The sequence below is a fragment of the Osmerus mordax genome, chromosome 18 (genome assembly GCF_038355195.1).
Source record: "Osmerus mordax isolate fOsmMor3 chromosome 18, fOsmMor3.pri, whole genome shotgun sequence".
Taxonomy (NCBI): Eukaryota; Metazoa; Chordata; class Actinopteri; order Osmeriformes; family Osmeridae; genus Osmerus; species Osmerus mordax.
Window position 1 is genome coordinate 12,743,596 of NC_090067.1, and position 14,293 is coordinate 12,757,888.

A 14,293-nucleotide genomic window follows, 5' to 3' on the forward strand; every position below is an offset into this window, starting at 1 on the left:
ACCTGTAGACAGGATCACGTCACCTTGACATCTCGCGTTATTCTCATTCAGCACTGAATAGGGGGCCATATTCATCATGGCATTGTGAAACAGGATAGCCTGGGTGCCAGCCGAACTTAGCCCCACCCACAAAAAAAATTGGTCGGGAAGTTGGGTCTGGGGTCGCTCGGTTGGGGAAAAACTATGTCCGAACAAGAGCTGTTCGGACCAATCAAATTGTCAGGGCGGGCTTTATACAATGATGGACAGATGATCAACAGTGACGTAATCAACTGTGACGGGTCTGTAAGAGCCGTAGCCACGCTCTGTCTAACAAGGTAGTTCGCCACTCACGGGATTCGGCCTCCGACTTGCCAAGCGCGACCACTACCAACTAAGTCAAAGAAAAGCTAGCTCTTCCTTGACGCGGGTGGCCTGTTACATACCTGAGGAGCGAGTTTCACTGTTCTCACTCCGTTACACAACCACGTCACCAAAGAGCGCTTGGGTTGAATTTGTTTTCAACAAACAACATACTATGTTGCTCTGATTGGTTGTAGATCTATCCAATTGAGCGAAGAGGCATTTTTTTTCTGGGTTCGGTTGAAACACGCCCCATACTCACAGCACAACGGAGCGTTATCTGACTCTTATTCTGACTAGAATTATGAGTATGACGTCAGGCTAGGAACAGGCAGTATCCATAAACTAAACTGGAGACCTTTGAAATTGGGGGAAACTGATCCAGCGTCCAGCAGATGGAGCCATTTTGACGGCACATGTGTCCCTTACACAGCACCCGGCCATGCCATACACCCGCTTATCTTGCCACACCGCCCATTCACTTCCTCTCAACTCCCCTCAACCATGTCTTGGCTGCTACTGACACAGGCAAGCACACACACACACACACACACACACACACACACACACACACACACACACACATACACACACACACACACACACATACACAAATTACATCATCTCTCTCTCAGTGAGTCTGCTCGTTTACCACGGAATAAAGTTTGTGATACTGTTCATCAGTTGGAACACCTTTATGTAAATTTAGTTATTGGTGTATGTAAATTTCAGGTTTCATGTTTCTGTAGTGTAAATAGTAGTGTCACAGGGTGTCTTAAAAGAGGGCTTAGAAGTTTGTTACATTGGTATCTAAAGGTCCCACATTCTGGTTAAAGTTGACACAGTTGTATTAATACTATTAATGTATTAATACTAATACTAATAGTTTGTAAAAGGAGCTGATGAACAAGATTGCTGGTAAGCCTCGTCTGTTTCCCCTTAGTCGGTTGTGCCTATTGCATGAGTACAAAAGCCTGACATAAATGCAATGCGCGTCTGTATCATCCGAACCGCGTTGTACTAACCCGTGTAGGACATTGATGCCTCATGCCTCGTGTTTCCCATGTTGACTACTGTAGTATACAGCTATCCACACGACCGACACGTGCGGGCATGAGCAACCGTTGCTGACCAATCGCTACTAAGGATGTCACTGAATGGTTACACACAAAGCCAATGGGAGAGAAGTCATTCGAAGACTAGCCAATCGGTGTTAAGCACACAGAACAACACGTGTAGTTTTTTGAGAGACCGTGTAAGCTACTCACATGTTTCACCTCGCTGTACTAACGTCTAGTAAAGTAAACCGAACCTGGAAGGAGGGAATAGGAGTCAACGGACGATACCCAGCGTTGAGAACAGACGCTCACAACAGCTCAACGAACGGGAATACAATTTTCAAGCTTTAATTAAGTTATTTTTCGACTTCTGTTCATTCAAACAGCTACACTGAAGATTCAAGCTAAATTACCTAGGCACATCAAACCGTTTCACAAGGTGAGTCTTTTTAGCAAGAATTCCATGTTTCTTGTACTTTTTGTCATTTAACTGACGTAAAATGTTCCATTACTGGACCATAACACTGTTCTGGATTATTAACGGTCTATCTAGCTGTAGATAAAAAGGTTTTTCACATATTCGGATAAAGAAGAGCACAACGTACGAACTAATGTACAGTACTAAGGGGCTTCGCATTGATATCAACAACATTGGGAGTCTTTATTATGACATTCAGTATACCTAAGTAGCCTATTTGATCGAGGCAAGTTGTGTTTTAAGACCATTAAGATGTATTTGTTGGTGTGGTACGTCTTTAACGCTAATAAAAGTACAGCGGAGCCATCATTCAAAATGAGAAAATCGGCACATTGTTGCTAGTGAATAGTTTAATAACTTGTCTACTCTATCTAACCTTACAATACCGTTTGCGTTAATCACACCAGTTGTACAGAAGAAAATGCTTTTATTGCTAGTTATAGCTAGCTAAGAGGAGACAGTCAAATCTTCACTGGAGGAGTACAGGGTATGCGTCACTCTCACGTTCACATGTAACACAACGCAACAACTCGTGGAGTTATGTAGCTACTAATACCGATTGGAGCGCTCCTGAATATTCAGTGCGGCACACCTTTCGATGTTGACATTCTGGTCAGATGATCAGCGAAGTTGCACTGAGGTGGTTTTGTTGAAATCATGTACATCACGTTGTCATCAATTTTGTACGTCTTGTGGCGTTCACTCTTAACATCTGAGGGATATTGTTTAATTATATCCCGTAGCTCTTTTGAACGAAAAGCCCATCCCCCCCCAGTTTAAATAAAAACAAAAACAAATCAATCAAGCATTTCCAATGATTTCCACCGGTTAATTTATCTTATGTGTATATATATTTTCTTATCTTTCTCCAGGAATGCATTCACTGGGCAGCTCTTCCAAATGGCCTTCCTATGATTCACTCCCGTCCACATCCAGCTTCCTCCTCAGCGAGAGCGACCTGACGGAGGACGAGGCAGATGTCTTCTCCTCCGAGGGTGAGGGTGAGAGCGTGGGGAGCAAGGCCTCAGTCGGAGAGGGAGTACACCGGCTTCGGCTGGCATTTGTCGACCAGGACCGCTTCAGAGCAGAGAGTAGCCAGGCAGAATGCCGTCCCCATAAGGCCACATTCCCTCCTCAGGAGAGCCCGGCAAGGAACACAATGCTAGGCAAAGGGGCCACTTCTCAAGGAGACCTGGCCTTCACAAAGAAAGTGAGTACCGCCTTTTTTAAGTGTGTGTGTGTGGCCCTAATGTTGATGCCTGCTTCAAGCAATACAGTATCTAACTGGGATTTGTGTTTGGTCTCTCTTCTAGTGCACAGAACTGCAGCATTACATCAGACCACTAGTAGAGCTGCTGAATGGGCTGAAAACTGGGAGGTTTCAGAGAGGTAACCACTGCAGTTGAAACTACAAACTTCAAAAACGTCTATCTTTTGACAATAAGACATATTCTGTTGTTCCTGTGGAGATTTAACATGGAATAATCTGGGTTGTCTTGATTGACAGGTCTAAGCAGTTTCCAGCAGAGCGTTGCTATGGACAGGCTTCAAAGGATTCTGGGAATTCTGCAGAAACCTGACATGGGGTAAATGACACCATATCTGTGTAAAACCAAAACCCTGTTGTTGTCGTCAAGGACAGCCATGTACTAGTTTGATTTGTGGTGCCCCCCTTTGAGACCTCCACATGTTAACGTTCCCCTGCCTTTGTGCTCCGCAGTGAGAAGTACCTCCGCACCTTGCTGCAGGTGGAGATGATGCTGAAGGTTTGGTTCCCTCAGGTGATCAGAGAGCCACTGGTTCATTCAACCCAGAACCTAAGGTCCAGCCTTCCTCCACGCTGGCACCAGAACCAGCTACACATCCCAGTCAAAGTGAGTCCTTTTCTGCCAAATCAAACTTTTATTGTTGTTGCCCTTTTACAAGCACACGTTTACCAGACAATGACAGCACACAGACACGTTATTAGTTTGTTTTAATTGTGAATTACCTCTTGTGTTAGGTATGCTAGTTTTTGTTTACATTACTATAATATCAGGGAATAAAAACGTATCCATCTCTCCTCTTGCTAACACAGAAGCGTAAGCTGAGCTGGTTGGACTCTGACTTCACCAGCGAGTCCCCACCCCACTGCAAGCGCCTACAGCCCAGTGATCCTCACCTGGCAGTGCCCCTGAGAGAGCCAGCCACCTACGCGAGTCAGCCCAGAGACCCCAGGAAACCCAGCGAGCCTCGGAGAGCAGATATCGGAAAGGAGAGCGGAGGTCGGACTTTGGAACACGACTCATGCGACGCTCGCAGGCTTTCGCACCCGTGCAGGAGGAGAGAGAAGGGCGGGGGGAAACTTGTGATCTCCCCTCCTTCTCCGTGTGGCAGCCCGGCAACACAAGACAGCTGCGTCTCCTCCACCATCGCTGTCGCTGACTCACCGCAGATCCCCCTTCCTGTAGGGAAGCTGCCGAAGTGCTGTAGCGCCCCTGGTACAGCTCAGGCGGAGGGCGGGCCAGCAGCGATGACGTCACAGGAAGTTTGGGGGCGGAGCCCGTCTCGCTCGGCTTCCCTGAAACCTTTGAACCAGGAAGAGGAGGGTTTCAGTTCATCTGTCTGCACGTAGTCTTCGTCCAACCCTACCACGCTGAATCCCGTTGCACTATTTGATCATCTTTTAATGTATATGACCTGTGACAGAATTACTTTTTTATTCTTGTGTGAGAACTATTTTCTTACAATTGATGTGATAAAACAGTGTTTTCCATTTTGAATATTTGTTTTATTTTGCATTGCAACATAATATACATGCAGTCTCATGCTATGTACTATACAGTAAAGTACTAGTAAATAACTCAAATTAATTATGGAATTCCACCCATGGCAAAATTGGGGTAATGCATGGGGTCATAGGCCATATAATTTAAATGCAAATAATGCCATACTTCTGGCCAAAAAGTGCCAAGCAGAACCATTGCTTTTAATGCTCACAAAGTATTAAGTGTAGCACTGATCCAAGTCAGTTTACAATATACAACTATCAAACATCAACCATAGGTTGTATTTATTAAAGAAGTCTGTTGCAAAGAGTCAATATTAGAAAACCCCAAATACTCGTATCAACCTTCTACAGTCAGTTTCTGAGTGTGAGGTTCCTTTGAATACCTGCAGTTGTGGTATTTTGTGACTTTTTGGTATTTATTGGGTTTTAATTTGCAGTCTTCACTTTTAACTATGTGTAAGGTGTTTTTTTGGGGGGGGGGGGGTATTGTCAAAAGAAAATCCCTTTGAGGACAATGTCATTGCCAAAAATAACTTGCAAATGAGTGTCACAGGTTTGAAATTGTACTCATTGAGACTCATTGTCCTTTTTTACTCGTGATTTACACCTGGTTGGAATAGTTATCGTACTTGTCAATCTGACTGATGTGCTTCGCAGTTGCTAGATACAAACAGAGAAAAGTATTTTCATTCTCTTCTATACTCTTCTATGTCGGTTCGTAATGGATGTAAAGAGCCGTATATAGAATGCCGTCCACCATTATCATTCATATTGAATGTCCGCTCCATCCCTGCTGGCCTGCAGACAAATCGATTTAGTTGTAAATATTTAAATGGAAGGAACCAATAAGTGCTGGGTACTGACTTACTTGAGAAAGTATGAGTCATACAGGGAAATGTTCATCTGTTAGGATGAATGTATGGGAGATCAAATGTCAAAGTGATAGGATCACTATATTACTAGATACTGTTGATATCACTGCAGTACCGTAGCAAAAACCTAGGTTTAGGGATCTTTAAAAAAGCCTTCATAAGATGTCTAAACATCAGTCAAGTTGTGAACGTTTACACTTTATATTTGATGCCCTGGTTAACCGTTAGGAATATGTTACGTCTTTTTGTGAGTGTATTCCACAGTACCAATGGGTTAGCTCAAAAGCTGACATGTATTATGCACCTTTGCTGTCTCTCAGAATATGATGACGTTTTATAACTTCATTTCTTTTCTATTTCATCCGCTTATCCAGCTTTACCCTGTCTTCCCTCTTATTCAAAATCCCCATAAACTTCTCCATTAAACCCAATATAACTTGAACTATTGCACCCATTTTATACAATAAAGTGACGGTTTGGTTCATCAAAACATGCTTTATTTTTCAGTTCCTTTACCAAAGTGAAATCTTACAGTATATTTAGCACTTTCTTTGACTGAGATGGCAATGAAGAGACCGGTAATGTTTACAGGTTGCCGTAATTTAGCAGCTGTCAGGCCAAAACCACCATCTTTAACTAAACCTGTCAGCCTCTACCATAGACAAACACTGGATGGCGCTATATGCAAGATACAATGGAGAAGTTATCGCTGCGTGTGACTGTTATTGAAAGTGTGCACCCATAACGACCAACCAACTCAGCAGCAATGTAGCTAGCTCTAGCAAGCTAACTTGCTTAATTTATTCATGGTTAAAGAAGAAATAATGAAAGTACGAACATAATATTAGCGACACTGGTTTTTCTTTAGAGGTTAGCTAACTACGATAGTTGTCTGTAGCGGACAGCTCATGCTACTTCAAGCGGGCAGCCAAAGTGCCCCGTATTCATGATCACTTCAGTGCTAGCTAAGCTACCTACGAAGAGCTAGGCTAGGGGTTAGCTTAGTCGAAATGGCTGCAGGATCTGGCGGTTCAAGTGGCCACCGTCGCGGCACGCCTGCTGCGTTTGAATCATCTTTAGACCGGCGGTTTCAAGGGGTGTCGAACACAATGGAATCTATACAAGGTCTTTCAAACTGGTGTATCGACAACAAGAAATACCACAGCCTAGTCGTACGATACTGGATGAAATGGCTAAGGAAATGTAAGTAACTGGACAGCCACGCTAGATGACATTACATTAGCAGGTAGAATGGGTCCGTTCGTTTTGGTTCTTCTAGTTTTCAGTAGCTGTTGTGATGAACCAGGGAATATGTTCTGATACATTTGTGCCGCAACTGTGCTAAGGTAGCCTATTAGTAAACGTGCCTTGTGCTTCTTCTTGGAAATGAGCGTTAATTAACCCTGGTCTGGTAATCTTAGAAAAACCTATGCAGATATCCTATTTGTTTATTTACACTTTTGGCCGTAGTCCACAAGCAGATAGTTTACACATTATTGGACTGCCCTGTGACCCAGTACGAGTGTTAACAATCTAGCTTGCTAGCTTGCCACCGAATTTGAAGCAATACTGTGTCAAACCTGTGGCTAATTGCGCAACGGCGTTATAACTAAATGTTGCTGTTGTTAATGCCGTCTGCTAAGGCAGGGAATATTTTATATGTGTATCATGTAATCTCGTAGGCCATTGTTTGAATGTCTAGACCAGCGATTCCCAACCTGTGGGCCGCGGCCCACTAGTGGTCCATTACGGGTAATGCAGGTGGGCCGCCAAACCAATAAATACTAAAATATTACAAATAAATATCAAAATATTTATAAGTACTGTTAGTAAATGATTATATTTTTCCTTTAAGTCATCATGACTGAAACGCCAATAGTTACGTTTGGAACGTTGTGTTGACTGACATTTCCGCATTAACTTGCATAGGCTACGCCCACTATGCACATATCACGTCTTCTGGATAATGCAGAAGCCAGGTCAACTACTTCTGGTAGCTAGCAGTTATCTTCGTTGTCGCACACAAAATTCCGGTTTTTACAAGGAGTTCGTTTCCCCCCCCCTAAATGACAATTAACGATGTAGGCCTACATGGGATTCTATGTTGCTGCCCTTCAAGCAAAAGGGAAAATGTGTTCAAATTGTACGTTTCGAGCTACATTGACATTTACAATGGGAAGGTTTATCGAACTCTCAGTAAAAGTAGCTAGCTTTCACTAGCTAGCTATGAACGGATTTGAGCAGTAACGTTAGCTAGGCTAGCGGGATAACAATTTTTAGCTACATTATAATGTACCCAATTATCTGATCGTCAGCTTGCTTGCTTGCTAGTCGATAATGTTCACACATAAATAATTGGTCTGTCATATTTTTTCCCTATGCATAATAAAATGTAACATGTCTTTCTCAGTTTCTAACAAAAATCTGGAAAGAGATCTCCATTAGAGCGACCTTTTATGTCAGAAGCCGCACAACCTGAGTGTAGGGTTAAGAGAGCACATGGCACTCATTGTAAACTGCTGGGGAGCTGTCTGTTGCTTACACTTTTGACAGTACCTCCGGTACTACAGCTAGCTGCTTATTTTGGTGCTTACTGAAAGTTTTTTACTAATAACTGGAAATATCTTTTGAAGGGGGTGCCCCTTGCATTCGGGTTGTTGTATGCTATATGAGCAAACCCTGCTGTGAGATGACCTGGTCAAAATAGAAGATGGTAGCTACCTGGGGGTATTAATAGATTTAGATTATGCATACTTGATAAGAACTAGAACTAGACTAAGCTACTACTAATGGTACAGCTACAACTATGCCTGGGAAAAACTTACTGAAGTGAACATTTATACAGTTAATATTCCAAGGACCCAATGTCCTTGGAACTCAATTGGGCATGCTTGCCTTTGGCAAGGCACATCCTATACTCTCTCATATATTTTCAATATTAGAATACAAAATAATAGAATACAAATAAACATTAAGTTGTTTCTATCCCTGACATCTGTCCATAATCCATATGCTTTGCCCATAGCGTTTTTCAATGGATGTTTATCGAGGTAATTCATTGTATAGCCCAACTAGTCCACCCCTTCAACACAGTTGCATGGCGAGTTGATGACTCTAGTGGGTTTTGACCTCAGTGATGTTGCCTGTGGCGTCCTGTGCTGAACCATATCCCTTTCCATTCCCCTCTCTCTCCAGCTGATGCTTCTCATAGGCTAAACCTGTTGTACCTCGCCAACGATGTTATTCAGAACTGTAAGAGGAAAAACGCCATTGTGTACCGTACTGCCTTTGCTGAGGTGCTCCCTGATGCCTTCCTGATGGTCAAGTGAGTAAAACGCACTAGATAAGGGCTATTCCATCTTTTTGAAGTAATTGTTTGATATTATATAATGTTTTACATATATATATATTAGATTTATATTCCTAAAGCTTTTGAGAACCTCCTTCTGTAATGTTGCAAGGCAGTTGGAACCACTCAGGGTGGAAGGGTTCCGTGACATTGCTTGTTGTGACAGGGCTGTGCGAATAAAGTTGTGTTCGATTCAAACTTCCTTCCTCTCCTGCAGTAGTGTGGGGGACCCCAAGGTTGTGAAGGCGGTGGGCAGGATTCTGACCATCTGGGAGGAGAGGACTGTCTATACGGATGAACTCATCTCGGAGCTCAGGGGCTACCTGGTGAAGGAGGAATCCCCTCCTGTTGCTGTGGTCACACCTGTACAGGTCAAAGGTGAGGGCGACGCACCTGTCCGTTTGGATGTGCATCGTCGTACACAAGAAGAGTTTTGTATTCACTCTTGGTCGTTTTGTTGATCGTCATCTCTTCATGCATGTTTCGTTGTTTCAGCTGCAGTTGACAACAGAGCTGCTCTCCAGTCCAAGATCGTGGCTGAATTTGTGGTAAGATATTTAATTTATTTTAATTTTAATCCTACTCTCACTTTTAGTTTTTCAGCCACAGTATGTGTGTCTATACGTAACACACAATAATATGTAAACAAGAAATTCAAACATTACACACGCACACATCAATCAGCCGTACTCTCACAACATGATCAAATATTATCAAAGGAAGTCTGTGTATAGTGCTAGTGAGCAATGGTGACCTCCAGTCCTTTTTCAAGGCACGATATGTCCTGTAGTTTGACCTCTGACCCCACCTGCCTCCCTGTCATGCAGCCCCAGGCTATGATGGAGCTGCTCTCCAAGTACGTGGGCTCAGTAGAGGAGGTGGAGCTCAGGGAGAAGCAGTTGGCAGCCATGAGAGTGGACGTCTGCAGCACAGAGGCCCTCAAGAAGCTCAAAGGTGCCAGACACGATGCAGCCATCACACTTTCATCCTCTCCAACCTTCGCCACTCCCTCCCTCTCTCCCTCCTCTGACCCAGTACGGCTGCTTCGACGTGTTGTCCTGTTAAGGCTTGATTCCTTCTTCAGGCTTGTTGTCTAGACACATGGTTTCCTTAATTTATCAAGGTTATCTTTTCTGTCTCTCTCTCTCTCTTGCTCTCTTTCTTGCTCTCCCTCCCCCCTCCTACTCTTTCATTCCTCCTTTCACCCTTCAAGACAAGGCCGGAGGGAAGAAATTCTCCAAGGACTTTGAGGAGGGCAGCACCAAGCTGCAGGATTTCGTCAGCTTCCTGGACAAACAGGTCAAGACAGGCCCCCCTCTGCTGGAGGCACTGGGCAACGCAGACATCTTCTATGAGATGCAGTACAAGGAGGTCAAGATTGTCGCCAACGTGAGTCAGCTGTGTAGTGACATGGGTGGTTGAATAGGATGGATGGATTTATAGGATGTGACCTGCATTGTTATTCAATCTCTCTCTCTCTTTCTCCCCCCCCCCCCCCCCCCTCATCTCCAGGCCTACCAGACATTTGCCAACCGTGTCTCCCATCTGAAGCGTAAGCTGGACTCTCTGAAGGCCACTCTCCCAGATCTAGACGAGTCCCCCGTCCCCTCGCCCTCCGCTGACGCTCCCTCCCCCACCGGCTCAGAGTCGCCCTTCCACGGCATGGCCGACCTGGACCCCGATCTGGACGGCTCGGCCATGGATGAGGAGGCGGACATCACTCTGGGGGAGGCCCCCAGCCCCCTGTCGTCCCCTGGAGGGTCCCCCAGTCACGGCTTTACGGTGGGGGAGAAAGACAACCGCGACGTAGAGGACATGGATCTATCAGAGGGGGAGGAGACGGACATAGCTGGCATTCAAGGTGAGGTGGGGGGGGTTTCTGTAGAGTTGAGGGAGAAGGTTCTGGGTTCTTGGTTGGTTGGTGCTTTTTTGTGCTTTGCGGTCAACACTCTTGTCCTGTGACAGTTACCTTGATTGACATGCCTTTTCCTTGTCCGGTCGCAGTTGACGAGCAAGCGTTGGGCCCCGCCCCATTGACCGCCGTGTCCAATCCGGTGGCTATTGTTGCTGTCACTCAACCGTCACTGGCCAATGAGGTGCTGCCCAGCAGTCAGGCCACACCTTCTACAGCCATGATCACAGCCAGCCTGACCAATGTGGACCTAGGGAAAATCAACTCCATCCTCAGCAACATCACCTCAGCCATGAAGAATACAGGTGAGTCAGCAGGCAGGAAATGACGTTCTTGAATAAATTTATTGAAATTTGCATCTTTCACCATAAGCAGTACAATATACACATGGTGTAATGAAAAGTTGTGCTACATAGTAAAACAAATAAGGCCATAAATATATATTAGATATTTAAATAACAACCTTTTAGATCAAACCTGAGCCAGCTAGCTTATGACACGTCAAAATGAGCCTATAGGATACTTGGCTACAATGCTGTCTTCTGGCTATAAATACTCCCCTGTTTGTATGTGTACCAGGTGGGGTTCCAGGGTCCTGTGTGTACCCAGGGTCTACCTCCTCCCCGGCCCCCTCCACAGTGAAGCCCCCCCCGGCTGTCCCCCAGGCCCCCGGCCCCCAGGCCCCCGGCCCCCAGGCCCCCGGCCCCCAGGCCCCCGGCCCCCAGGCCCCCGGCCCCCTGGCGCTGTCCAAGGTGGAGATGATCCCGGGGGAACTCCTGGGAGCTCTCTCCAAAACACACGCGCAGGGTGGGGTGATGCAAGGTGAGGGGGGAGGAGGAGAAGGAGGGAGGGATCCAGGTATGATTAAGGATAGGTACAGCTCAGTGGTAGAGCACATGACTGTAGATTGAAGGGTCGCAGGTTTGATTTCTTCCCACTTTGGATGAAAGCGTCTGCTAAGTGAATACTTTATTAGGATTTAAGTGAGGTTGATATTTTTTATTATGTATTGATTCCAGTAGAGGAGGTTATGGACTAGGAGTATAATGGGAGCTGGTGTGTGTGGTACCTTTTAGAGGGGAGTAGCACTTTATCAGTCCCAGAGAGGAAATTGCATTGTTACAACAACGTGAGAAAAACATTCAACAAAATGTACAGGGTACTGAATTAAATATCAATAGTCACTCAGCTCAATGAAGCAAATGTGTACAGCCCTTTTTAGCCCTTTTTTTCCTCACCCAGGTCTTGCCTCCTTGTTGAACAGCCCAGCTGGAAGCACATCATCAAACTCCTCCAGTATCGGCAAAATCCCAACCTCTGCCCCTATTCCCGCCCCAATAGCCCCCTCTGCAGGCCTCTCCCAGCCCTCTCCCATCCTCCTGCCCTCCCCTCAAATCTCCACCCCAGCTAGGAGCTCCAGCACACCCCAGGCAGCCCCCCTGACCATCGCAGCCATGCCTCCCCAGAGAGCGGGCAGCACAAGCCTGATCAAGGACCAGCCGGCACCCATCTCCACCTCCACCTTGGAGTCCAAGATCCACAGCTTCCTCCAAGGGAACCCCGGCTTCAGTGCCTTCGACCTGGGCCTCGCCCGTGACCCCGGCCTCGCCCGTGACCCCGGCCTCGCCCGTGACCCCAGCCTCACCCGTGACCCCGGCCCCGGGACGGCCAGCGACCTCAGCCCCGTGCTGGGGGCGGAGAACCAGGAGGGTACCCCCGTGAGGGATGAGGGCGGGGGCACCCCCACCCAGGATGAGATCATGGACAAGCCCGAGGCGGAGCCTCAGTCTTCCAGCCAGACTTGCGTGCCCTCTGGGGGGGTCAGCAGGGCTGTGGACCCCCTTTCCGCCACAGGCTACTGCAGCGACATCTGGCAGGACCCCAGCCGCCCTCAGTGCCACAACGGCCAGGCGTACCAGCCGTACCCCTACGCAGGACAGGCGGTGGGGCAGGGAGTCCCTCACGGTGGCGCGCCAGGGAACAGCAGCGGTGTGACTACCGCGCAGGGTTTCCACGGTGCAGGGCCAACCTCTGGTGTCAGTGGGGGAGGAGGGTGGTACGGTAACATGTACCCCGATCCCAACAGCCTCAGCATGCCCGTGCCGGGAGGCGACAGCCAACCTGGACAGTACTGCTACCAGGGCGAGAGCCAGGGTTCCTACCCTGCCCAGCAGTCCCCCCAACATGAGAGCACCCCCTCTGGGTTCTTCAGTGGCTCTCTGCCTCCTATTCCTCACTTACCCCCCATCCCCCACCTCCCTCCTCCCCCCCAGGGCTTCGAGGGCCCTCCCGGCTCCGTCATGGCAGGAGGAGGGATGGTACCCGTGGAGAATCCATCTAACCCAGAGCTGGAAGGGGAGAGTGGCGTCTGCAGTGTCCTTCCTGTTGTCATCCACGACCACCAGCACAAGTCTCCTTATCGCCCGGACGAACCCCGCCGTCACCCCGACGACTACCACTACCGCGAAGACCCCCACCGCCACCCCGACGACGTCCGTGGTTACTACGACGACCCTCACCGTCACCCCGACGATCTCCGCCGTTACCCGCACGATCTCCCTCGTCACCCGGACGACCATTACTACCCCCCGGGTGGCTACGAGCCGTTCCCCCGCACAGGCAGCCCGCACATGTACCCCCGGGAGCGCCTAACCCCCCCCATCTCTCCCGACGATGACCCTTTCTATTACAGCTACCCCCCTCGTAGCCCTTCCCCCCCTCCGCACTACGGCCACATGCACCCCCTTGCCCCTCATCACCCCCGGCCACCCCACCCTCCTCACCACCCTCTCCACCCTGCTCGCCATCCCCATCTGAGAGGTCATCCACGGGGGCCCCCCCACGGGCCCCCCCGCCCCCCTCTCCGCGGCCCCGACCCGAGGGCCATGCTCCGGGGTAAACGGCCAGGACCCTTCGGCGGACACCCGTTAGGAGGGGGACCAGGGGGCCCCTTCTTCCCCCCGAAGAGACCACACTTACCCCCGCACTTCTGACTGGTGGGCTGAGGGTCGAGCTCGTTGTTCCACAGCACGTCGAGGTCTCTGTGTCGAGGGGGAGGACGTGGGGGGGGGGGGGGGGGGGGGTTCACGTATGCGATGGCCACACGGCTGAACTGCCACCCTGCCGGTGTGGGGGCTAAGGGGAGAGAGGAGGGATTCAGAAATGAGGGGAAAGGTTTTGCCTTAAAAGCAAGATGTGAGGGTGACAACAGAGACACAAAAGCAGGAAGCCCTGTAGGTTGAGGGGAGAGGCTGGAGGAGAAGAGAAGAGAGGAGAAGAGGAGAGATGGGAGGGAAAGTCGACGTTCGCTGAAGATGTTTGTGGAGATGAAGTATGAAGACCGTGGCTAAAAGGAAAAATGAGGTGGATATATAGCTATTACATTTCGTTCGTTATATTTGTTCAAATTTAATCAATAATTCACCTCCCCCTTCAGACAGCATTGAGTGTGTTCTGCGTGAATGGGCGTACCTATACATTGTTAATTAGTCTGCGTTTGAAATTATTCGTTA

The 14,293-nt window shown here is 47.9% G+C and overlaps 2 protein-coding genes across 3 annotated transcripts; both read left to right on the forward strand.

Moving 5' to 3' along the window:
* The first annotated feature begins 1,647 nt into the window (after window positions 1-1,647).
* On the forward strand, window positions 1,648-4,640 carry ciarta (circadian associated repressor of transcription a). The gene is made up of 6 exons (XM_067256484.1): window positions 1,648-1,839; window positions 2,751-3,088; window positions 3,192-3,267; window positions 3,386-3,464; window positions 3,599-3,752; window positions 3,956-4,640. The coding sequence occupies exons 2-6, from the start codon at window positions 2,753-2,755 to the stop codon at window positions 4,490-4,492; spliced, it is 1,182 nt and encodes a 393-aa protein (XP_067112585.1). The 5' UTR covers window positions 1,648-1,839; window positions 2,751-2,752; the 3' UTR covers window positions 4,493-4,640.
* Window positions 4,641-6,279: 1,639 nt separating this feature from the next.
* On the forward strand, window positions 6,280-13,827 carry rprd2a (regulation of nuclear pre-mRNA domain containing 2a). Of its 2 annotated transcripts, none has more exons than XM_067256580.1 (10): window positions 6,280-6,723; window positions 8,716-8,845; window positions 9,087-9,247; window positions 9,365-9,417; window positions 9,697-9,823; window positions 10,083-10,258; window positions 10,382-10,730; window positions 10,874-11,086; window positions 11,361-11,603; window positions 12,024-13,827. In XM_067256580.1, the coding sequence occupies exons 1-10, from the start codon at window positions 6,531-6,533 to the stop codon at window positions 13,772-13,774; spliced, it is 3,396 nt and encodes a 1,131-aa protein (XP_067112681.1). In that variant the 5' UTR covers window positions 6,280-6,530; the 3' UTR covers window positions 13,775-13,827. The 2 variants fall into 2 exon arrangements, with proteins under 2 accessions (XP_067112681.1, XP_067112682.1); XM_067256581.1 differs by having other exon boundaries at window positions 9,371-9,417.
* Window positions 13,828-14,293: the final 466 nt, after the last annotated feature.